Source organism: Gadus macrocephalus, chromosome 19, assembly GCF_031168955.1.
Source record: "Gadus macrocephalus chromosome 19, ASM3116895v1".
In the NCBI taxonomy this organism is placed as follows: Eukaryota; Metazoa; Chordata; class Actinopteri; order Gadiformes; family Gadidae; genus Gadus; species Gadus macrocephalus.
In genome coordinates this window covers 6487351-6512892 of record NC_082400.1, presented here as the reverse complement: position 1 = coordinate 6512892, position 25542 = coordinate 6487351, and the positions used below count along the sequence as shown (strand labels likewise).

Below are 25542 nucleotides of genomic sequence, written 5' to 3'. Positions count from 1 at the left end.
TATATTTAAAAAAAATTTACATCAGATTATTATTACGCTTACAATTCCATTGCATTTGCAATAACATTTAATTATATTATTTTATATTTTGCAGTAGAACCACATCCTCAGAGTTACCCTTTAAAGTTCCCGCGCCGGCAGGGCCAGCCTCTCAGCCTATAACATTGGCGCGCTCCACCTGTGTCACGCCGAACCGCATTGCACTAACTCATCCTTCCACCAATTGAAGATGGGGACCTATCTGTTAGAATTACCGTCCTTTAATCAAAGACAACATGCAGTGATTTATGATCAGACTTAATAAACGTCTGTTTTTGGGATGTTTTGTTCATTATTAATGGTGAAATGTGTACGAGTGGGATTATTGTGGGATTAGTTTGCGTGCTGTCAGAGAGCGGAGGCGGACAGCGGTGGGTTGGGCTGTGAGGTGGTCAAGATGGCGGCGCCCTGTGGAGTGGAGCTTCTCTAACAGGTAAACACCTCCCGTTTTTTTATGTCTACCGTTTTCCTTACATACTTCCAAGAGTCGATGCTGTTTGTTTGAATGTAAGTTGGGCCCTATGGGTCTCCGGCGAGCAATGAAGACTGTCAATTGTATTTTTTTTCCTCCCGTTTATTTCCAGCTAATGGTAGCGCTTGGCGATGAGAGTCACTTGTACTCAGGAATACAGCTGATATCATCTTAAATGAAACGCTGATATTTTATATGATGCGCATTCTCTATTTCGACCCTGTGTCGCTTAGTGCTGAAACAATGTGGGGGTTTCGGTGTCATGCCTGGAGAGGATAATCGGATAAAGTAAGACGAACCCTGCCCATTGTTCGGCTGACTTGTTTACGACAACCAACAAGCAGTGAGTGAGTGCCACTACTCCGAGCTGCTGCTCTGCTGACTACAAAGTGCGACTCCTCGGGCTGCGCAATTCTTGCCAACTTGTAAATGGTTGATGATAGAATATATATTTGGCATTTCTTTACTGATTTTTGCATCAGTTGCCTCCTGATGCAATTCTCTTCGGGCTTTCGGCAACACAGCCCGATGACCAGCCAAGTTAGAGGCGTAGACACTCACATCTCTGGACGTTTAAATCTGTAATCGGCGTCACATCAGAGATGATACAAACTATGAATACTGCTTCATCATTCATACGTAGCATTGTGTTTGTAATATCCTCATGATTTAACACATTGCATTTATGGACAGTGCTAATGTTGTATGCCCCCTCTAAATAGGCCTCGTACTTCCAAAATAATAGCTCGACGGTGTTCATTTGCTTAACGGACACTATCAGACCTTTGTTTTTTCTCTGACAGAAGGTAGGAACAACTTGACAAATAAGATATTTTATCCAGACTCGATAGGATTTTGCACGAGAGCACAGGAAACCAAAGCTTACAATGGAAGCAACTACTAAAGCCTATGCAGTCTGATTATTCCCTGTTAATGATAACATGCACATGTAGGCCTATACTTTTGGTAACCATTATATTTTCGTAATCTACCTATGATGATATTTTTTATCTTTATCTGTAACCACTCCCGACTGTCTCTAGAACTTATTTTGGTTAAGTGTGTGTGTGTGTGTGTGTGTGTGTGTGTCACAGTCTTGACCTAATCTGAATGGCCACATGCAAAACAGTTCAACTTGATGACATCACAAGTATCAGCATGACAGATCAGTGAATCAAACATTGGGGAGTTGTGAAACAAGCAAAATAGGAGTGAGTAACCAACATCTCCCTTATTACAGGCGTCATAGTTACCACAGGACCTTTTAAGTCGCAATGTCTGTACAACTTTTAAGTCACTGTTTTTCATGAACTTTGCGTTTTAGATTGTATGCATTATAAAGAAGTAAAGTGCATCTCAATTGCCATACATTTTTCAATTTTTGGCCAAATACTTTGGATACCTTAAATGTCGGGATGAATAAAAACTGAATTGGTTACGTGTACCTAAATACAGCGGCTTGATTTGTTATCACAGGATTCTATCAATACATCTATCCATCACTCTATCACTTTATCTATCTATCACTCGATATATCACTTTATCTATCAATATAAAAATCTATCTCTCTTTCTTTCTTTCTTTCTTTTTTTTTGAAGCTGCCAATCCCAGAAACCTTGTTGACTGCTGCTGCTCTTTGTGGAGGCTCTTAAATTCAATCCATCCCATATTATCCTGACAACAATAAGTAAATGTATGAACTATCAGATGCATTAAAATCCCTCAGGATCACCCGATCACAAAAACAAATGCCTTTTCATGTTCCGGTTTGCAAATGACCAGTTTTCCCCGGTCAAAGCTATTCTTGTTTGGATCACTAGGCTCGTTCTCGCACAGCTCAGAGAGAACCACTGGTGTCTTTTAAAGTAGAGGTCGTCAAGTCAACCCACAAAATGGCCGTTGCAAATGATGACCAATATGCATTAGAAGAACTGACTACAAGTACAGAGTCAGTACCCTCCTAATGGAAGGAGCCACATACCTTCATTTGAACTAGGGTACTGTGCTCTGAAATACCACAGAGACGACGACAACAGCAGCAGCAGCAGCACTGAACGAGGCAGCTGATGTGGCCACAGACCAGTGAGCTAAAGCCGGCTCTTACCAGAACAAACAATCATGTTGTTGTCCAAATTGTCCCACAGTGCTGCAGTTATGAACATCACCTGCCATAGTCTCTGCTATCAACAGATTTCCACTATTCAACATATACACTAAAGCTACAACTCTGCCCATTTAGATGTCCCTGTACTTACTACAAAAGGGGGACAGTATTCATGTTGTTATCTTCTATTTATGAACCACCCGGTCAAATGCAGCTTTAGGTGCAATGCATCCTGGGGGATGGACAATAAAATAAAATTGTCTTTGTTGTTTTGGGGATTGTTGGTGCAATTCCTGAAACTAAACCACGTACTATTCACCAGTCTGTTGGTTTTAGGGAGGAACAATCCGTTGGGAGCGCCCTGCCAAATCCACTTGTAAGTTTCATAAACAAGCACATTTCTGAGGGGGAGAACAATTAGGGCTTCTATCTGCGTTGGGTTGCTATACTCAAGTCTATTCATAGGAAAACACTTGGCTGTTTTTTTTTAACATTCTAACAACACCTCTTGCCTACCAATAAACCTTCAAGTGCTCTTGGGTGTAAAGGATAGAGCTAGTAGCATGTTTCAAGGGACAGTAGCCCTTGAAGCAAATTATCCAAGTATTTTATTGTCAAACTTTAAAGTCCCCCATTGAGGTGCACAGGAACCATAGATGTAAACAAGGACCATATATGGGAGGGCATGTCCAAGACAAGGGCATTGAATGTGGATGTGGTGGTCAACGTAGCAAGTCCCGACAGCCATATCTAAGACCAATATGTGGCTGTCAATTCAGTGAGGAGAGTGAGTGTTGACCTCAGAGGACGGCTGTGTGTGTGTGTCCGTGTGTCTGCAGCCAAATGTGATTTCCAGTGTTTACATGGAAGTGGCCGGGAAGCATAAAGGTTCTTTGTGTGATCCTGGGCGTCCGGAGAGCTGCCAGGAACAGTTCCTTCAGGTCAACAACCAGGGCGGCTCCTGTTTTTGTGGTGCCTCTGACCTGAGGACTTTGTCCCAGCGAGAGACAAACTGGGGAGCAGGCACAGACGCATTCCTATGGTGGTTGTGTCGGCCTTGCCGAGACCCAAGTTTGGCTTGGACCTGTTGTCTGTGGTAGCTGTCACTCCAAATAGACATTGCTCCTTCAATGCTCTGGTTGCTTTGTGTTTGGATTTTACCCTGGTTGCTTATTCTCTAGTCAATAATAAGACACTTATACTGTACACATGACATAAGTACACAAAAAGTAACTGATACATTTTCTTTTTTAACCTTTTCCATTCTACATCAAAACACTATCGTACATTGAAAAAAAGGCAGGATTACGGTTTTTGGGACATCTTGCACACGTAGACAAACGGACGTTAAAAACACCCGCTCTGAAACGACCACACGTTGGCTATCGTCACATGACCTGCTAATCCTACATCATAGCCCTGACTCTGCTGGGAACTCTTTCCTTCAGAGGAGCCTGGAGAGTGTATCGGCCCCACGGAGCCCTCCAGCCCGGGCCGGTAGGCAGGCAAGGACACCTCCCCCCACCCCCCCCCCCCCCTTCCCCGAGAGAGAGACCAGCCTCCCCCCCAGCCTCCGCATCCACCTCCTCCACCACCTCCACCTCCAGCACTGCCAGCATGGCTCGGGAGCAGCCCAACGTGTTGGACCTTCTCCCCCACTTGGACACCTCGGACCTCCGCTTGCTGGAGGAGACCAGAGGCCTTATCAACGACCACCTCAACGCGGGTAAGACACGCCCCTCGGCCCAACGCCTTCTGTTGGCCTCTTCAGCATGTTGGTGTGTGCGCCCTCTACGTTCCTTCTGGTAGAGTCCACGGAGTAGGTTGATCCTTCGCTCTAAGTCACTTTGGATAAAGCATCTACTAAATGTGTACTGTACTGTAATGTGTGTAAAAAATGCGAGGGTGGGTAGCGCTCGACTCTGTTCATACGAACAAGCCAACTATTTAGTCATCAAGCAGATGCTTTGATCCAAAGTGGCATTTTTTTTTACACCCGTCAGTCATTCATTAATGAACAGGTATGGGAAATCGTGGTCCAGGGGTTTGACAGGTGGACACTGGGGATCAAACCCAGAGCTTTCCGACCAGGGGGTTGATCACCTTAGCGACTACACGATGCTGCCCTAAGCCTCCATCTTGGCCATGCGGTGCGTGTCTTTCAGAGCGAGGGTCCATGCTGCTGAACGGACTGGTGGACTACTTCCTGGAGACCAACTCTGCCCAGGCCATGCACATCCTGTCCTCTGTGAGGGAGCCCCATGACAAGGTACGCTCGCCTCACCCTAGACCCTCTGGAACACTCTGGAACAGGGGTTTTCAATTCTGCAGTGAATGAAGTAGGCTGTGAGATGGCCATTATTAAAAGATGTATGCATACCTATTTTTTATTTGATCATTCGTAGATATTTTTTCTTTCTGAGATAGTTTGTTGATGAAAGATTTACACAAAGAAATGTTATTTATCAGTTTTATTTTTATCACAACCTTTTTCGACAGGGTAAGGATAATATGTTGCTTATTTTACTGCGCGCAATAATTGGTGGTCGTGAGGCGAGCTACCAATACCTCTGCGGTTCACCACCGTCTTCACAGGATGAAAGGAAACGACTGAACTCTTCAACCTTACCTCGTGTCCACATTGCTTAGCAATGCTACTGTTGTATGTGGGTCCTCCTTGGAGAGTAGCCACTGGTGCTATTCACTCATCGACCGTCTTGGTTCCTTGTAAGTTCTAAAATCGAGCTGTGTGAGGGAACCGATGGTGGAATACTGCATTCGTTTCCCCACACCAAGCTAGCTTTTAGCACCAAGATGGCCGCGAGGCGAATAAGGCGCATACTGTGCATGGTTGCAACATTGTGCAACAATAGTGATTCAGTCTAGTGTGTAACACAATCAACCTTCCTGAACATAACTTCAGTGACATTAATCACACTGGGCAGAGCGGGCCGTGGATTTGAAAGGTCAATCCTCCCGGGCTTGACTGGTTCCAGCACAGTTTATTTGTGTAGACCTTTTTCATGGTTACAGTCTCAAAGGGCTTCCCAAAGTTGACAAGAAACATCCTGGCTTCGTTTCCTAACGCTGAATCATCAAAATGTCAAGGACCAACTCCCAGAAACCAAAATGGTTTCTGGGATTTTTATCCTTTTTTTTTTTTACTTACAGTTTTCAGACTATTATTGTTACTGTCAGGGATTGACCCAGCATTCAAGCCGCATTACGTTACCCCGTACCCCCTATACTTATTTGGCAAACACGCACACGCTTTATTTGAAGCAGTACGTAGAATTAGACTAATTGCCTTACAGCACTAAAACATAGGTGTGTTTGAAGCTATGGCTGTGTCACTAACGTATGGAATCGGTAGCAACAGCGCCACCAGTGGAATATGTGAACATTGTGCCTGGTTTGCGCCTGGTTTAAAAGATGCAGACAAAAGTTGTTCAATATCATAAGTTTATAAAAGGAAATAAAGTAGGGTACATAAATCAAATAACAATGAATCAATCAAATAAAAATGACATTTGCAAATAAGTATGAAATGATCAGACTAGATTTGGATTTATTGAGAGAGAACAGTGGCAAACATTCAGGCATCTCTCCAAACTAAGAGCAATAACAATAGAATGATTATGAGCAGTGTCTTACAAATATCTTCTAGTGTAATTTTTTTTGCAAGGACATGTTCTTGTGTGTGAAGAAGTTGCTGGCTGGATGACCCTGTATCCTTCTCTCAGCACCTCCTGGACAAGATGCACGAGTGCATGACCAGACAGGCGTGCCGGCTGCCCACCCTAACGCTGCTGGGACATGTAGTTCGTAAGCAGCCCTCCTGGATCCACAAGATCAGCCGCTACCCCCTGCTAGTGTCGCTAATCAAATGCCTCAAGGTAAGATCCCCCCTCGCTTAAACCCCATTGGTTGATGTTTCTAACAAGCCTCCTTACAACGCCTTGCTTAAAATGTATTTCTAAACCGTACCAATATCAGACAGATTAGGGTTGGGGCTGAACGATTTGGGGAAATAATCTACGTAATTGCGATTGTTTTCGACCAATATTGCAATTGTGATTTAGTATGTAATGTTTCATTTTAAAGCTCCTTTGGTTCTGTATTATTCACTAAACAAGCAGTAAATCATTCTTTAGTATGACCAACACAACATTGGAAGCAGTCAACGTATAAACGGCTCTTTCCTTTAGGCCAGGCCTATGTGTTGTGATGAATTGATGCATGAATTGATATTATAACATCTTGTTCAACTATTGAATTGTAAAAGATAATAAATATGAATCTTAATAACTCGTTGTTTTTTTTTATCGCAGCCTTGGCTATTTGCAAATCGCGTTCTTTTACATCGCAATGTTGGTTTGAATTAGATTAATCGCCTTTATTCAAATTCTCAATTGTTTAAAGTAAAAATAGCAGTTGGCATTGGTATTGCTGCTATGCAATTCAAAATCTAATTGTAAGGTAATCAGACCGACTAGACAAGGCTGTGGAACAGGCCCTACTCTCAATATCTAATGAGATCGCTCTGGTTTGTGGTGTCATTTCTCCGGTACTTCCCCGGTCCCCCGCTCATTGACCTCCCTCCCTCCGCTCTTCTCCTTCCAGACGGACTCAGACGTGGTGGTGCTGATCACCGGCGTGCTGGTGCTGATCACCCTATTACCCATGATCCCTCAGGCTGGGAAGCAACACCTGGGGGACTTCTTTGACATCTTCAGACGCCTGGCCTCCTGGAACCAGAAGAACCCTGGTAAGCTATTTTCTGAAACATGTTCACAATCCTCCTTCTGGTTCTCACGCATCGTCGCTGATTCAATGTCTGGTGCTAATATGAGGTGGCTGATTCCCATTCGGCAATACGTAGCCAATCACGTGTTGCTAATTCCAGTTCCTTAACTTTTTGCTGGTTCCAATTCTCCAACATGTCTCTGATTCCAATTTTAAATTCCAACTCTTAATCATGTCTCTGATTCCAGTTCTAAATTCCAATTCTTAATCATGTCTCTGATTCCAGTTCAAAATTCCAATTCTTAATCACGTCCAATTCCAAGCAGCTGAACCGTTGTAGATCCATCAGCCAGTGGTGCAGATATGAAAGTGAACGTGCCCTGAGCCCTGGGTGTCGTGTTCCTCTGTGTCCCTCCGTCAGGCCACGTGTCGGAGGTGTACATGATCCACCTGCACGCCGGCGTCTACTCCCTGTTCCACCGGCTGTACGGCATGTACCCCTGCAACTTTGTCTCCTACCTGAGAGCCCACTACAGCATGAAGGAGAACATGGAGACCTTCGAAGAGGTCGTCAAGGTAACCTTTCTCTGGCGTTGCTGCGTTTGATGCTATTTCATTTACTCATTTATAATGTCTTAACCTGTGCATATGGCTGTGACTTCTGCTACTGTGTATTTGTATATATTTGTATCTACCTGTGTATTTTATATTCCATATGTTGAATGTGTATAGTCTACCCTCTATGTGGACCACTGAAGTAGAGCTGAGTTTGCTTGAGGCAGTGTTTCCGAAGCCTCACCTTGTCGCCCGTCTTTAAACCCAGCCGATGCTGGAGCACGTCCGTATCCACCCCGAGCTAGTGACGGGGACCAAGGACCACGAGCTGGACCCCACCAGGTCGGTCTGGATGCTGCACACAGCTCAATATTCACTGCCTTGACGGCCTCCTTATTGACCAACACTCAACCCTATGTATTGATCGATGCTCTCTCTATATTACCACGCTTGCCTTAGCCTAATTACGTTGGCTATTAAATATATGTACATAATGCCTTTATGGCAATCCATCACTTCTTATTGATCTTCTACCTATTCATCTTCCGTTCCCGATCCTCACGAGTCCCTGTGTACACACATGTTGGTACTTTGTACGTACACACCGTCCTGTCGAGCAAACCAATGAGCAAAGTGTATTGGGGCCCTGTGACGCCAATCGACCAATCCAATCCTTTCGCTGCAGGTGGAAAAAGTTTGAGGTCCACGACATCGTGATCGAATGTGCCAAAGTGTCCCTGGACCCCAAGGAGGCGTCGTGCGAGGAGGGCTACACCACCGTCCCGGAGAACTTCTACCCCTACCACCACCTCCGCTGCCTGGACCGCACCGCCAGCCCCCACACCGACCTCCACAGTAGCTATGGTCAGTGGAGCCTCTTACAGGGACAACTCACTGACGCTCTATTAGTCTCTATGAACAAGGCAGGGATGACTGGAAAGAGAGGGGGAATGACGTGTAGCGATGGGACCTTAGTAATTGGAACCCAATGTGGACATGGATCCATAAGGTGCCTTTCCATGTAAAACATGGATATTAGGGGCTAAGTGTAGGATGAACATGAACTCCTGTATGTTTGGTATAACAAGGACTATCTAACTCTCTGGACTGATCTTTTATGTAATAAGAGATCTAATCTAAATAAATATAAAGTATAAAAAATAAATAGGAATCAATAGAAGGACTGTTTATTTGTTACAGCAGTGACCGGGCACTTAGCAGCATACTTGGTACTGCCAAATCACTACAAAGCTATTACTTTTTAAATCCTTGTCTCATCCGCAGGAAGTTCTTCTTCTACACCTTTCTCCACCCCAAGACAGCCCCTGGCCCCGCCCCTGTCCCTGCCCCCTTTTTCAGGGACCCAGTCCTCCCAGCGTAGCCCGCAGTCGGCCAGGCGCCAGGTAAGAAGACCACCTGCCAGGCCTGTGTTCTAGTCCATTCACCATACCTGTCTTGTAGTCCAGTAACCACACCTTTGTTGTAGTCCAGTCCAAGTCCGGTCACAATACCTTTGTTGTCGTCCGGTCACCATACCTGTGTTGTAGTCCAGCCACAATACCTGTGTTGTAGTCCGATCACCATACCTGTGTTGTAGTCCGGTCACCATACCTGTGTTGTAGTCCGGTCACCATACCTGTGTTGTAGTCCAGCCACAATACCTGTGTTGTAGTTCGGTCACCATACCTGTGTTGTAGTTCGGTCACCATACCTGTGTTGTAGTCCAGCCACAATACCTGTGTTGTAGTCCGGTCACCATACCTGTGTTGTAGTCCGGTCACCTGTGTTGTAGTCCAGCCACAATAACTGTGTTGTAGTCCGGTCACCATACCTGTGTTGTAGTCCAGCCCCAATACCTGTGTTGCAGTCCGGTCACCATACCTGTGTTGTAGTCAAAATACTGGTCTCCAGTTCAACAACACTTGTTATCCACGTCTGATTGGTTGCTTTGATATGCTAGATCGGTTTTATTAACAGGTTTTCTAGTCTCCAGGGATAGGCATGTAGTTCACCACGCCACATGCCGAGACTTGGAGCCATATCTGGTTCACTGATTCTATATCACTCAACACCCCTCTCGACTACAGCGGTGCAGGAATGAATGCACTTAATGAGGTTCACCAAGACATTAACAGGACGATCTTGAGTACATCACCTGAAATAATACAGTAGGGATTAAATACACTCACACAGACGCACTCAGTCAAAAAAAAAAAACACACACACACACACACACACACACACACACACACACACACACACACACACACACACACACACACACACACACACACACAGATCTTGACTGGTTCTGCTGCTCCACAGGAGTCTGTCCAGGTGGTTTTGGTTGTCATGGCGACGCTGTGTGCCTGTCTCTATTTTTGGGCGTGCTATCCAAAAGGCCTGACCCCCGGGGGGGTCTGGGTGTCTGTTCTGCTTCTCTGACCCCCGTAAAAATAGAAGTCCCTGTGGAGGAACACAAGAATAACAGGATGGATTGAATCAGTCGTGGCATAGTCATAGTCATAGACTGTGATCCTAACAGGCTTATTCAGACCCCGTGTAAGACCGTGTGTTGAGTGTGAGTGTGTTGACGTGGAGGTGCAGACATGTGCAGGCAGGCACTCGGGTGTTAAGACTGCGATGACTTAACACTTATGCGCTTACCTTGTCCTAATATGCGTTTAAGATTCCCCTTCTCAGCGGTGTTGTGTAGTATTGACTTGGACTTGGGCCTTGCGACTTAAGACTTAAAAACAGCTCTGCTTGTGAGTCACTTTGGATAAAAGTGACTGATCAATCTAGTTACGTTTTAGCCACTTGAATCCATCCTTCTTTTGGTGTGTGGCACCGTAGATCAGATCTAAAAGCTATCAAGTATGATTTGTAAGAAATAACCTAGCCATAAGCTCTAAGGCAGTGAGCATCTGGTGATCTGTTCCTAGTGAAATGTGCCCGACGCTGTATGAGATCATTTTGATTGTACAGCCCCTCCCTGCTTATTTCTGACCAATCAGGGCATCTCTCTCCCTTCCCTGATTGGTTCTGGGAGACCGTCCTATCCAGTGTAACGGTACAATAACATATTGGCTTGGTCCAACTTGACTGGCACCACAGATCCTTTATGTGAGCACTAATCCCATGGCCCGCCGCTCCAGGACTCCAGTGGGGACCTGAACCCCTCGGGTGGCGGGAAGGACCCCCTGTGGAGCCCCTCCTCCCTGTGCGGCATGGCCACGCCCCCCTCCTCCAGGGGCATGTCGCCCAACCTGGAGCTGTCCAGCAGCGCCTCCCACCTGTCCACCCGCTTCTACTGTACATCAGGTCAGTGCACGCACGCACGCACGCACGCACGCACGCACACGCACACTCCCAACCCACTTGACTACATACTATATAAGTAAGGGATAATGCCTGACGAGGTGTCCATAACCAGGAATTAATGGACGACGCGGAGGCCTTTACTTCCTGATAATGGCCACCTTGAAGGGCATTATCCCGCTTATACCACGGTCACTTACCAGAGGAAAGAAATTAAGACCATTCATTTATGTTTTCATGCGTTTTACAATCAAAATATAACGTTTTTCACAAGCCATCATTTAGTTTCCCTGGTAACGCCTGAGGGTTTGACCAAAACCTGGAAAACCATAACCCTCCGTTGAGGTTCTTATGCAACGGAAAAGTTGTTCACTCCTCCAGTAAATAGGAGGGACCTTAGATACGACTTGACTACGGGAGATAGTCTAGTCCGCTCAGATATGAGCCAGAGAGCTAACGTTATGCTAGCAAGATTGAAAGTCAATAACACTGCGTACGGTTAACAAACAGTAAACGTAATAAAACTAGTTAGCTAACCAGCCATCACATTGTCCCCAAATCAATATCAAGATAGCTGGCGCATTAATGTAGAAGGGTGAATAGACTATTTGACTGGAACTACTTTGTAGGTGTCCATATATCAGGGATTAATGGACACCCTGCAGCCATCAGAATCGAGTATTCCCCCAGACCATGGTATAATCCAAAATAACTATATAGTTTGTGGTCAAACCTTTATTACCATCAGTGCGTGTGGATGAGTGAGTGTGTGAGGGAATCAGTGAGTAAATGCAAGGTGTCCATTCTCCAGTACTTCTCATGTCGACAATATAAACGATGTATCGTGTCCCATGCCCGTCCTCACACACGTCCCGTTGACTCTGTTACGACGACATCAGGCGGGAAGGGCACCCCCGCCCCCAGCACCCCGGCCGCCTCCTCGCCCCCGCCCACCCTCTCGGACGACTACTCCCTCTCCCTCCCCACCAGCTCGGCTCAGTCCAGCCCCCCCCGGAAGGTGGGTCGCCTGTCTCCTCCTGTCTCCTCACGGGTTGTCTGTGTACACACACACACACGCGCTCCTATTGATGTCACGTTTATGTGTTGATAACGTATATGACATCGGGACTTGGCTCCATTTATTCATCACGTGGTCGGATGGTATATTTTTAATACAGTTATATGAATTGTGATAATTCACAAAGGTGTCGTTTAGTAACAATTTGGTTGCATGTCCGGTCATGACATCATAACCCCTGGGGGACTACCTAATGCAAAGTTGGTGTGTCACTGCTGTCATGACGTCATTGTGTATCATGACGAAACCTGATAAAGTTGACGGTCACGATATCCAACTTTGTCATATTATACAACTTGTGTATCATGAGTTATATATCATTGATAGTACATATCAGGACTAGCATGATGTAGTTATGTGTTACGGCTCGTAACCATCATGTATATCATGACTCTGTAGGGGGTTTTGACGGGTATGTATCAAGAAACTATATCAGGACTAGCATTATCGTTATATATTATGACTATAATTAAAGCATTATATATCATGACTATCGTGACATAGTTCTATGTCGCGACAGTTGTATATCATGACATTTATGTATCTTGACGGTTCTATATCATGACGGTTCTATATCATGACGGTTACGTATCATGACAGTTATGTCTCATGACAGTAGTGCATGGCGACAGTAGTGTTTCATTGCAGTTATGTATCATGACAGTTTTGTCTCATGGCACAGCTCAGCGGTGGCGTGACGAACCAGACCCTGTGTCTGACTGTTTAGACGCAAGCAGCCCAACAGAAGGGGAAAAAGTTCATATTGGCCCTGAACAAAGGCGCGGTTGTTTTGGCCTCAGTCAACTGCCAGTGGAATTTCACAGTGGCACATCTGTCTTAAGACCAGAGGGAACCACAGTGGAGCGGTTGTCTGAACTATTTTTCAGCGCAGACCCTTTCAGAATCATGACACGCATAACCGCTGTGTCAATTTTGAGTGAAATTGCATCACAGCGATTTCTCACGGGCGGCACGGGGCTCAGGAGGTAGAGCAGGGTTCTGGGTCGATCCCTGGCTCCTCGAAGCCGCAAGACACCTCACCTTAACTGCTCCCGACGAGAGGGCTGTCCCCTTGTAGATGTGTGAATGTGTGTATGAGTACAAATGACCATGTAATCTGGGACTGCGTCGTGGTTGAGGACTTACAATACAGGCCGCTGCTGGCCGCGAGGGTGACTCCCGAACCGACGAGAGGTAACGTTAACATAAGTAGAGAGTAAACACAGCCTACACATAAGTGCAGTTATCACAGAAACGGACTCAATACCAAAGTACAAGGGTACGCACTCGCAGAGTTTCACGTTCTCGCCGTTCTGAACAGCGCACCTTGTTGGCGTCGCATGATCTGGACTGTGTCGCCAAACAGGATGTGAGGTCACGTGATCAGGATGTTGGCCGGGCTGTGAGTGTGAGGCTCTGGTTGTGCGGTGCTTTGAGGGGCCGCAGGTTAGATACTATCTGCTCATTCCACCATGTGTTGTTGTTCTTGTACCCGGTTACGATTACCTCATTTCTGTTCTGCTTCGTTGAAAGCTGTGCTGGGAGGGATGTTGAATAGAACCAAGATGTGAGGAAAACCAACATCAGCTGAGCTGGGTGCTGAATAAGTGCTGTGTCATCGGTTGAATAATTCACTGATGAGCGCAGAGTCATTAACCCGAGGACAGAAGGAGTGGTGAAGCCTAGTTCAGCTGCATTCCGGAGCCACCTGGGCTAGTCTTCAGCCTGCTTGTTTCCAATCAGCTTCTTATGCATTTCTTTGTACATCCATTTAATCTTTGTATGTTTACTCGTGGTCCGAAGCGAAATGGTGTGGGTTTTGTATTTATTATTTATGTTTTATCTAAACAAGTTTAGGATCGGATTTGTAGTATAAGCAATTATTCTATGTTTATTATACCTTAAATATAATACTATATTTATTCTAAATCCGATAATGGTCTTGACAATACCCTCCATCGTACATTTTCTTAATTATGTATGTATTTATAAAATTATCCGGTCTGATGTAAATGTTTCTCTTTCTATAAATGTTGGTGCCTCTGATATCTCAGATGAATATTTAATGGTATTTATTGACCACTGCCTCCCACCTCTGTCCTTTTCAGTGTGTCTCCCTCTCTCTCAATCCAATGCTTTAAGTTAGTATTCCCAGTTCGAATTGTCGTTAACTTCATTTTCTAAAGGTGTCATACAAAAGTGTATGATCAAAAAGAAATCCCCAAACCCTGAATCAAAAACGAATGAGACAAGGTGTGACCTTCGACCCTGCAGGATCGTAGAGGAGCGGGAGAGGCGGGGAGACAGGGCCTGGTGCGTCAGGAGCACGTTAAGGACCCCGCCAGGGACCTGGAGAAGAGCGGAGCAGGGGGGGGGGAGCTGCTCACCAACAGAGGTCGGCCATCTTCCCCTCACTGAGTTTGGTCTAATGTCCCCTTGAGGACCTCAAGGGGGACTCTCTCTGACGGAGTAGACCCTCTAATGTGTTGTTCTGTGTAGCTCAACTGGTAGAGCCTGGCATCCACGCTGCCACGATAACAAATCCATGCACTCATGGACAGAGGCGTCCACGAAATGCCATTTACAGCCAATCAGGCTGGCCTAATTGGCCATTTTGGCAGACACCGTTTAAATGACCGAGAGAGATGTTTTTCATGTACAGTCATTAAGGAGCAGGAAGGGCGTCGGGTCTATTGCTCCAGGCGGCCTATTTGGATATCGGGGGGTGCGTCCCTGAACCGTTGGCGTTGGCTGCTGACCAACGGCTAGCTCCTAAGGTCATTCTGGAAGTGTTTGACGATGTGCCCGTCTCCGGTTAGACGCAGGAGCCGCGGAGCACATCTCCATGACGCTGACGGAGCTGTCGGTGTTCATGAAGAAGCAGGAACTGGACCTCCAGCTGAGGACGGAGAAGGAGAAGGAGGAGGGTGAGAACGCTGGAGAAACACGTTTGAAATGCATGCCCCTTTTTGGATTGAAAGCGTGAAGGTCAAAACCAGGAGAGGGATGAGTGCATTAGTACTTAGTACACGAGTACATTTGATCACCAGGGGGTGACTCCATACCAATACTCCTCCTCCTCCTCCTCCTCCTCCTCTTCCTCCTCCTGCTCCTTTTCCAGCCGCCATCTCCGAGGAGCTCCTGAAGCTGACCGAGGAGAAGCGGGACCCTTCGGGCCTGCGGGGCTTTGACTCCCCCTTCTACCACACCACCGAGACCCTGACCGGCCGCCGGCCCCCCGACAAGACCCCCCCGCTCTCCCACGCCCAGCCCGGGGGCCACGCCGCCCCCTCCTCCTCCACCGCCGGCCACCCCCTCCGCACGGGCGTCTCCAGCCCCGACAAGGCGGAGACCCCGGCCTGCACCGGTGGTCCCGGTGGTCCCGGTGGTCCCGGTGGAGGTGGTGGTGGAGGAGGTGGTGGTGGGGGGGAGAGGTGCTTGGAGCAGTCCTGGTCGTTCCCGTCCTGCTTCACCCCCATCGACCACCACCTCCACCGGAGCCCCTCTGCCCCGGCGGAGGAGGGCGGAGGCGGGGAGGGCGGGGGCTCCAAGTTCTCGGGCCTGTTCTCCCCGAGCCGCCGCAGCACCGGCCCGGCGGGCGCGGCCTCCTACGAGCCGCTGTTCGACCTGGCGCTGCCCCGCCTCGCCTCGCTCTTCGTGGGCCGGCGGACGTCGGAGGCGGTGCAGCAGGCGTCCCGGGGCCGCTGCTCCCAGCTGGAGGAGGGCTTCGAGGACGGGGAGGAGGAGGAGGAGGAGGCGGAGGCGGTGGCGGCGTCGCCTCTGGAGGTGCTGGATCGCCTCGTGCAGCAGGGGAGCGACGCCCACGATAAGGTGCTCAGGAGGTGAGGAGGAGGAGGAGGAGAGGAAGAGGCCTAAACAGAGCCTGGGGATGGGGGGATGCTCCTGATTATGTAACGGATCATTGTTCATCTTGAACGTCTCTCTACTGTACAAGCTTTAAGTGAGTTAGGTCAGGGTTAGTTAAGTTAAAGCTTACCTCGTCTTCATTGGTTTTGGTCAACAGCTATGGGAAACAAAGTGCTTAGATTTGATGACTTTGAAATAACTTTTTAATATCGGCTTGTAAATGTTGAATCTAGAGGACGAGGAGCTACTGAAGACAGAAATTCAACAACAAACCGCATGAAGGATAGATATAGAGATGAACTGAATGTAGTCGCTGGCTGGTTATTACCTTTTTATTCTGAATATCTTATCTCTCTCGCTCTCGCTCTCGCTCTCTCTCTCTCTCACTCTCTTGCTCTCTCTCGCTCTCTCCCTCTGTCTCTCTATCATAGATTGCCTCTGCCAAGCAAGTCAGCTGACTGGACTCACTTCGGAGGTAAACATCTCTCCCTCTATCCCTCTCTGTGTGTCTCTTTGTGTCTCTTTGTGTGTGTGTGTGTGTGTGTGTGTGTGTGTGTGTGTCTCTCTCTAGCTCTGTCTGTGTCTCTCGCTCTCTCTCTAGAACCGCTGAACACAGCTCAGCTCAATGAAAAACAACCAAATGCTGATCTGGCAGTTTAGTTGTCTGTTGTTTTTTTGTTTGTTTGTTTTTACGTCTGGGCTCGACTCCGAGGCCGTGCCAATTCCTGATTGGTTATGGAGTTGGTTCCGCTGGTAAAACCGCGTCCAAATCATTTGATTGCATGATAATTCGATACGATGACTGTGGCTTGACTCACATTCCACATTAATTGGTTACACTTAGTATGCCAACACACAATGTTTCAGTTGAAACCACTTACAACCTGCTTTTCAAGTCATCGTTGAAAGGATTTTGCCGGTTTAATAGGGCCCTGCGCAAATTGTTGATGTTGTCTATGTGTAGATGTGAATCAGCCATGATTATTGATTAACTCGCCCCTGTGCAGGCCTTCTCACACTGCGGGGTTTGCCTGCTATTGACATCCATTTTATTACAAACCAGTGATATGCAGCTTGAAACCATTCTATTCCATGTGCTTATTTGTAAGAAATATAAATGGAAATATTTTTTTCTAACTTTTTAATTGAGAAAAGCCATTTTGAATATTTTCTTATTTCTTATTTTATTGACATTTATAATTGTTGAATCAACAGCGAAAACCGTCAATGACAATCAAAACCAACCAAAGAAAGGAAAATGTGCAATCTTGCAAATCAGTCAATAACCTGCCTTGAAAAACTTCCAGCCCCTTATCAACCAGAATTCAAATTACATTGCGTGCTTCAGGCTTTAACTTTCTCCTGTGGAAACTTTAAGCATACGACGGGTTTGTCAGCAGAGAACAATCAGTGTTGCCTCATCCTGCCTCTCTCTCTGTCCGCCTAGCTTGCGTTCTTTCTTTCTTTTTCTTTCTGTCTCTCTCCCTCTGCCCCTATCTCTCTCAAAATGTCTTACTTTCAACCCAGAGCCTGAACACTGGAGAACGTTGTTTGCCTGGCAGAACTCTGGCATTTCCTTTTATTATAAACAGATCTGTCTCTACGTCTGTCTTTTCTATCGGCCCATTTCGTCATTCCTTCTGCCAGTCCCGTCCGTCTCACAACTTCATTTTCTATAAGTGAACAATAGTCCTCGTTGGCTGGGATCCAACCACGAGACGGCTGGTTTTATAATCTCGAGAATCAGCCATTCCTATTTATACATCGTCCCCTCTATTTATACTTCCTCCTTATGACGCTAGTCACCGAGCGCTGTAGCGCGAGCCTCCTCCTCGCTCCGTTTCGCTCTCCGCTCCCTCCCATCATCACCATCATCATTACCCCCCCACTAACCCTCCTCGCCGTCACGCCGGTTGTCACGGCGATCCTCCCCTGCTCAGGTTCGGCGCCGCAGGACGAGCTGCAGACGCTGCGCAGCCAGCTGCTGCTGCTGCACAGCCAGCTGCAGTACGAGCGCTACAAGAGGGAGCAGCACGCCGTCAGGAACCGCCGCCTGCTGCGACGCATCATCAACGCCACCGCGCTGCAGGAGCAGAACATCGCCATGGTAACCGGCGCCCCGCTCCCACGTCGTGCTCCTGCACGTCGTCCCGCGGTGGCGTCTGCTGATCGCTTTGGTTCGCTAAGCGTGCTGCGGCGCCGATCCTGACCCGGCGTGCTGGCTGAGTGGCGGCTTCGCAGGAAGGGCGCTGGTTTCCTGTGCGACGCGCTCGGTATCTTGGGCTTGTGTTGTGTCTGAAGCCCAGCAGGTGCTGAAGATGCGTCCACCGCAGGCGCCCATCGCATCAACATGTCAGAAGTGCATGCAGTAGCCCTGACCCAGCGCAGACCTCTGCTGGGCCATACAGACCAGTACTGTGTTGCATAAACTATTGCTTGACGGCAACTTGGTGTGAAACCAGGGTTTACAAGCGTTAGGGTCGTGCTGCTTTTGTTAAGGGGATGCGTTTGTTTTTATCTGTGGTTGGCTAACAGGCTTTTCATGAACTTGGGGGCAGGATAGTCCAGTGATCAGGGGGTTTGACTCATAGCCGGCAGGTTCTGGAATGTTGTTGTTTACGGTTACAAATAGCGTTTCATATGGATTCTAGCGGCAGGGTAGTGTCCCGGGTTCAAAGCCCGATGTGCAAAGTCGAAGTGAAGTGGCCAAGTGCACACTTGAAGCCCTTAAAGTGGAGCGGTGTGCAGGCTCCGTGGAGGAGAGATGTGTTCCAGCTGTGAGTGTCACCATGAAGTGCCCTTGAGCCTCATCTTCTCAGGTTATCACGTCTGAAACGGTCTCGGTCTGCTAACAACTGCATACTAGGTCACCAAACCGTGTGTCTGTGTGTCTATGTGTCTGTGTGTGTGTGTGTGTGTGTGTGTGTGTGTGTGTCTGTCTGTGTGTGTGTGCGTGTGCAGAAGGACCAGCTGAGCCTGCAGAGTGTGGACGTGCTCACCCTGAGGGAGAGCCTGCAGGTGGAGCAGCAGAGGTACCGCCAGCTGTGGGAGGACCGGGAGACACTGGTCACCCGGCTCCACTGCCAGGTCAGACAGCTGCAGCAGACCAGGGACGACTACTACACCAAGAACCAGGAGCTGCAGGTACACACACACGCACACACACGCACACACACACACACACACACCAGGGACGACTACTACACCAAGAACCAGGAGTTACAGGTACACACACACATCTGACCTATAAATGATACACACGCACGCACACACACATACACCCCCCCACCCACACCAGGAACGGATGCATAGGACCATGAAGTAAGGATTTAGACATAGGCCTGTGGAAGTTAGCTTTAGGGAAATGCGGAGACAACCCCTTGTTGAAGAGTTGAGGAAATCGCCCTTCGTTCCCATCACACATCTCCCTTAGTCCAGCATCCATGACAGATCGCAGAGGACTACCTCCTCAGACCGTTTGCGTCTGTTCGCAAACGTTTGCAGTAAACTCAAAGCAAAGCAGAACGTCTGCCCTCTGGTGCTCAACCCACAGATGACATCAACACACCAGTACCCCCCCAAAACCCATTGCTCTCGCACAGACATGCTTATCTATCCACAACAGTTATACATTAGATCCCAATGCATATGAATAAAGAAAGGTATATGAGGTGCCCTACGTTAAGAAGTGAACCATGACCCTTGACCCGTGAACCAAGAACCCTGTCAGAGCCGAGCCCCCATTCGACGGTCTCTGTCCCGTGTAGGGGAAGCTGCAGGAGTGCCAGAAGAAGACGGACAGGCTGGAGGCGGAGCTCCAGAAGGCCAACAACAAAGTGTGTCACACCGGACACCTCCTCAACCAGATGAACATCAAGGTAACACACGCACACATGCACAAAGTCTCACACACACACACACACACACACACACACACACACACACACACACACACACACACACACACACACACACACACACACACACACACACACACACACACACACACACACACACACTCTTTCCCTCTGCATCATCACAAAGTTCCGAGGGCCCCTATTATTTTCACCAGGTGTGAGTGTGATCAGCCATTACAAGCCGTTTTAAGTTCTGCCTTTTTCTGTGCCTCAGTGACATCACAGGTGGGAGTTGTATGCTGAATAGCTCAGTCGACCAGTCTAACCAGTGGACGGTAGCAAATGTTGCTTACTATCCATCAAACATCTATGTGGACACTCCTACTTGCACCAAGGCACAGTCGCCCAGCTTGTAATGGCTAATCACACTCACACCTGGTGGCATAATACCCTTGACACACAAGTGCCGTTTGTGAGCACATAAGACCAAAGCACGCGGCTGCGTCGAGATGGATGCTAAATAATGTGTTTTCACTCAAGTGGAAAAGAACAGCCCACTATCACTCTCTTGTGTGCTTCGCTCCTTGCACGACAACATCACTGTACTTCTTTGGGGTTGTGCTACGAATAGGAACCAAGCTTTGCACCCAGGGAGCGTTTGTCTTCAGGTTCAACTCTGCCCGATCGGAGGGCGATCGCCGGGGCAGAGTTGTGTTGGTCACCGCACGACCGACAGAGGGTCAAATGTAAAACCACCAATCAGGTGGACCGGCTGTTTTGAACAACCACCACCATGCATACGAACACTGGCATAGAGATCCCCACCACCACCGTCCGCACGGCGGAGTATAACTCGCCCCTAACAACCCCAGCCCGCCCCCGCCGTGCTCAGCGACACGCACCTGAACGTATGGTGACAGGCGCTCGGGTTCGTAGCGCAACTGGTGTTTTGTCCTGCGTGCCGATTGGCTGTCCTGTGTGTCCGTCACAGCTGAGCAGCAGCGAGAGCACCCAGCAGCAGATGAGCTTCCTCAACAAGCAGCTGCTGCTGCTCGGGGAGGTCCACCGGCTGGCCGCTCTCGACGCCGCGCACACCAGCCCCCACAACGCAAAGGTAGGGAGGTGTGTGTGTGTGTGTGTGTGTGAACGTGAACATATGTCTACATGCCTGTGCAGCACGGTACGGGCGTGTTTATCTGGTACGCCCTGAGGCCAAGAATATCAAAAAAGGAAAGTCAACTCCATATGGGATCCGACTAGAAGCCCTACGCTTCTGTCAGACCGTTTTTGATTTCTGCCAGTTGCCAAATATGAACTGAAATCTGCATCAATAACCTCAACGTCTCTCTCCCTCTCGTGTGTGTTTCTGTGTGTGTGTCTCTCTCTCCTGTGTGTGTATGTGTGTCTCTCTCTCGTGTGTGCATGTGTTTCTGTGTCTGTGTCTCTGTGTCTGTGTGCGAGTGTGTCTCTCCTGTGTCTGCGTGTGTGTGTGTGTGTGTGTGTGTGTGTCTCTCTCTCGTGTGTGTGTGTGTGTTTGCATGTGTTTCTGTGTCTGTGTCTGTGTGCGAGTATGTGTCTCTCCTCTGTCTGTGTGCGTGTGTGTTTGTGCGTGTGTGTGTGTGTGTGTGCGTGCGTGCGTGCGTGTGTGTGCGTGCAGGAGAGCCAGATGCTCCAGGCGGCGTGCGGCCACGACGTGGAGCGTCTGCGGCAGGGCCTGGTGCTGCAGGGCCAGAAGCTGGAGGCGGCGCAGCACAGAGTGGGGGAGCTGGACACGCACCTCTCCAAGAAGGAGCACCTCATCACCGAGCAGAAGAAGTTCCTGGAGGACGTCAAGGGCCAGGCCAAGTGAGTCCCGGGCTGCACCGGAGTCCAGCCCACAACCCTGACGCCACCATGAAAACCTTTTAACCTTTTAACCCTTAAATCACCCTTGAACCTTGACCTTTAACCCTGTACCCTTGAACCTCCGTCCTTTTGGGGTTTACCGTTTTCTTTTTACGACCCTGAACTTTCACTAGTTACTATCCTCTTCATGCATTTAAACTTCTGCACCTTAACTTCCACCCTTTCTACTCAGTACTTAATCATTTAGTAGACTCTTTCCTCAATGACTCATGACGTAATCAGGAGTGTTTAGCCTGACCTCTCTCTGTAACTCTCTCTCCAGGTCAGAGCTCCAGGCGTGCGAGAGCCGGTACCAGGCCCAGCTGAGGGTCACCCAGACCCTGCAGACGGAGCTGCTGCAGCTCTACAGCCGGGTGGAGATGGAGGCCTGCAGTACCGGCGCCTCGCCACCGGGGGTCAGCACTCATCCACACTCTTCCACACAGACCAGGTGAGAGGGCGCTGCTGGCCTGAAGCATCGACAGCATATAGAGATGTTGTATATTTCAGAATGAGAACATTGTGAATGGTATTTTGATTTGGGGACAGGTTTCCCACCGTATTAAACATTGAACGTCCCACATTCACACCAAACAAGAATGAGAACATTTCGAAACCTGAAGTAAAAAATTTATTTGCGTTACTGGATAAAAATAATGCATTTTTGAACAGACAAATATTGCACAGAATTTCTGGATGAACATAAGTAAGTAAAATATTAAAGAATGTGTACAATGATGCAATATTCATAGTAATGGTGTTATTGATACAATTTTGGTTCCAACCAAAATCCTTGTTGCGTCATCCTAAACACGAGTGTGTGTGTGTGTGTGTGTGTGTGTGTGTGTGTGTGTGTGTGTGTGTGTGTGTGTGTGTGTGTGTGTGTGTGTGTGTGTGTGTGTGTGTGTGTGTGTGTGTGTGTGTGTGTGTGTGTGTGTATACTATAATATAATAATAATGAAAGAATAACAAGCTGTCCTCCCCAGTCCTGCAGCATCGGACAGAGCGACCAAAACCAACAGCGGCGCCCAAGAGGCCCCGCCCCCGCCTCACGACGGCCCGCACAGCAACGGCAACGGCAGCACTTTATCGGCGGGGCAACCCAAGACGACCCACTCCGCTTCCAAGTCGGCCGCGGTGTCCGCCGGCGTCGCCACCGTCACCAACGGCAACCAGGACGCCCTGGCGCCGCTCCTGATGGAACCGCCCGCTTCCTGCTCCCACGGCAACGCCCTCCCCCGCCGCCCCCCCGCCGCCGTGCCCCTCCTGGTGGGCTCCTACCCCAGCGCCAAGAGCATCCTGGGCGCGCGCGCCCGCGAGCTCTTCCGCAACAAGAGCGAGAGCCAGTGCGACGAAGAGGACGGCGACGGGGGCCGGCCCCCGCTCGCCGGCCTCGCGCACGGCCTCAAGACGGAGCTGTGCGTGGAGGCGGCCCCCTCCGGGCTCCACGCTCTCCCCCTCGGCTGCGCCAGGCCCCCGGACCCCGCCGCCAAGCCCCCCGCCGAGCCGCGGCCCTCCGCCACCAAGCGGCCCCGCTCGGCGTGCCCCTCGGGACCCCCGGCCCCGGCCGCCCAGGGGCCGTCCCTCCTCTCTCTCACTGTGTCCCCCAGGCAGCAGCAGGCCGAGCCCAGGAGGCAGCGCAGCGGCAGCGGGGGCTCCGGGCAGGACAGCCCCAGGAGGAAGGCCGGCCCTGGGCGTGGTAGTGGAGGTGGAGGTAGTGGTGGTGGTGGTGGTGGTGGAGGAGGAGGAGGCGGCGGGGGTGGAGGTGGAGGTCGGGCCCACACCAGCGCAGGCAGACCCAGGCAGCAGCAGCAGCAGCTGAAGATCATGGACTACAATGAACCCCATCAGGAGCACAGCTAGAACTGAGCCAATCGGAGGAGAGGGAGGCCAAGAGTGTGGCAGACCGGAGAGGAAAGGACAGAAGAGAGAGGGGGAGAGGAGGTAGGTGACGAATGGAAAGAGGGAGAACAGAATAGGGAGCCTTGGGTTACGAGAAAGGAGAGGGAGAGGCGTGTAGATGGGAGGGAGAGAAGAGGTATAAGCTAGGAGCAGACGGAAGGAGAAGGTAGAGAGAAGAGCGCGAGTCGAAGAAACCACAGCGAGCAGAGCAGAGATATGTAGGTATTAGTGGCGAAGTTTGTGGGAAACGGCTACAAGCGTACGTCGTCGAGAGAGAACTTGTCAGCCGCTCTTTTGAATCGGTGTTATTCGTTCCATTCCTCAGAGTAGACGACAGGATTCAGCCTCGTTTTGTTTTTACTTTTAATTCATTCCTCGGGAGGACTTTCCAGTCAGACTGCGTACTGTGTTCCCGCTAGACAGACACCATAACCGCTTCTGAACAAAGATGATCCGAGCCCATGCCTTGTATGTTCAACAGATCAACTGTACTATAGACAATAGATGCATACTATTAATATTTTAACCTTCACACAGTGTAACAAATTAAGATGTAAAACCGGAGACATTACGTTTGTTGTCGTTATTAGGCATTGCAATAACAAAAATAATCCTGCAAGAGATGGTTTTTGTCATACAAGTGTATGAGGCTCCTGGCTCACTGTGCCATGAACCACGCAGGCTCAAGTTCAGAGTCCCACAGACCAGCGGTTTGTGTCTCAGCTCAGATGGACGACCCAACCGGTACAGGTTGTTATGAATGAGAAAAAAAAATCCAAGCTAGCTACATTCCCCCCTACAACAAAATGAGAAGGTATTTTTTAAGTATTGTTGTGGAAGAGTATATGTTTTGAAGGATGCACTGGAGTGTTTGAAAGTGTTTTGCAGCTATGTTGTTGTAGCGTCCGTTGCCATCAGCGGCTCCAAGGATTCAGCAAAGATGCAATAAGTGATTTGTATAAAGTTGTATTTATTAAGCCTTTATTTATACAGGTACCAGTCGGCACATGGAATGGCCCCTAGTCACATCACAGCTCCTGAGTTAAATCAAACATGCGTTTAGCAGAGATTTAATAATGTCAGGTTGTTTGTTTTTTTCCTTCCCTTTTTAAACATATTTTTGGGGGTTTCATACCTTCTGTCAATCTTAAAGTGCCAAGCTACCTTAACAAACACAGACCAACATGTTGAAAACGATATCGGTACGTAACGCAAAGCCGTTTTCGTTTTAATAGCGAGTATATTCCATGTTTGCTTGGAGTCGCCAAGCTCCTAAGTGCAAAGAGTCGGAGCACAGGGGTGAAGTCTGCTTAACCTTTCAGGCCTGTCGGTACAGGTTGTTACAGAGGCTTTTTGGCTCATTTACTTTCCGTTTTTCAATAGCATTATTTTTAAGGAAACGCTCACAAGCAGGTATTCCTCCCTAGGTCAAATCCTGTTGTCCACTACTCCCAAAAAAAAACAACCATTTGCTGTAGTTTGATTCCGCGTCGCTGTCTAAGAGCATGTTTCACCATCCACAGTCAACGCCAACCATTGTTAAACTACAGCAGGGCCAAAGTGGAGGTACCGCCAGCACACACACACTGATGAGAGGAGGCTCCGCGAAGGTGACGAAGGACACTATGGAGGGAAAAATACAAGAAGTTCTGAAAGTTGCAGTTGCTTGTGTTTAACTGTGAACAATAAAGGTCGTCGTCAATGTTTTGCACTACAA

The 25542-nt window shown here is 48.6% G+C and overlaps 1 protein-coding gene across 2 annotated transcripts; it reads left to right on the top strand.

Moving 5' to 3' along the window:
- Nucleotides 1–320: 320 nt before the first annotated feature.
- On the top strand, nucleotides 321–25542 carry tsc1b (TSC complex subunit 1b). 2 transcript variants are annotated; one of them, XM_060037857.1, is made up of 22 exons: nucleotides 322–472; nucleotides 4064–4341; nucleotides 4781–4884; nucleotides 6359–6511; nucleotides 7239–7383; nucleotides 7783–7937; nucleotides 8185–8258; nucleotides 8602–8780; nucleotides 9201–9319; nucleotides 11075–11240; nucleotides 12137–12255; nucleotides 14590–14710; nucleotides 15135–15242; nucleotides 15437–16157; nucleotides 16614–16657; nucleotides 18123–18289; nucleotides 19144–19326; nucleotides 19950–20060; nucleotides 21031–21153; nucleotides 21697–21884; nucleotides 22207–22374; nucleotides 22910–25542. In XM_060037857.1, exons 2-22 carry the CDS (start codon nucleotides 4233–4235, stop codon nucleotides 23784–23786), a joined length of 4134 nt encoding a protein of 1377 aa, XP_059893840.1. In that variant the 5' UTR covers nucleotides 322–472; nucleotides 4064–4232; the 3' UTR covers nucleotides 23787–25542. The 2 variants fall into 2 exon arrangements, with proteins under 2 accessions (XP_059893841.1, XP_059893840.1); XM_060037858.1 differs by lacking the exon at nucleotides 18123–18289 and having other exon boundaries at nucleotides 321–472.

What these genes read in the sequence shown, in the direction of transcription:
- tsc1b (XM_060037857.1), top strand. Translation starts at nt 4,233, where the DNA reads ATGGCTCGGGAGCAGCCCAACGTGTTGGACCTTCTCCCCCACTTGGAC. An exon ending in CAACGACCACCTCAACGCGG is followed by an intron (nt 4,342 to 4,780) that starts GTAAGACACGCC and finishes CGTGTCTTTCAG; the next exon opens with AGCGAGGGTCCATGCTGCTG. An exon ending in TGACTGGACTCACTTCGGAG is followed by an intron (nt 16,658 to 18,122) that starts GTAAACATCTCT and finishes TCCCCTGCTCAG; the next exon opens with GTTCGGCGCCGCAGGACGAG.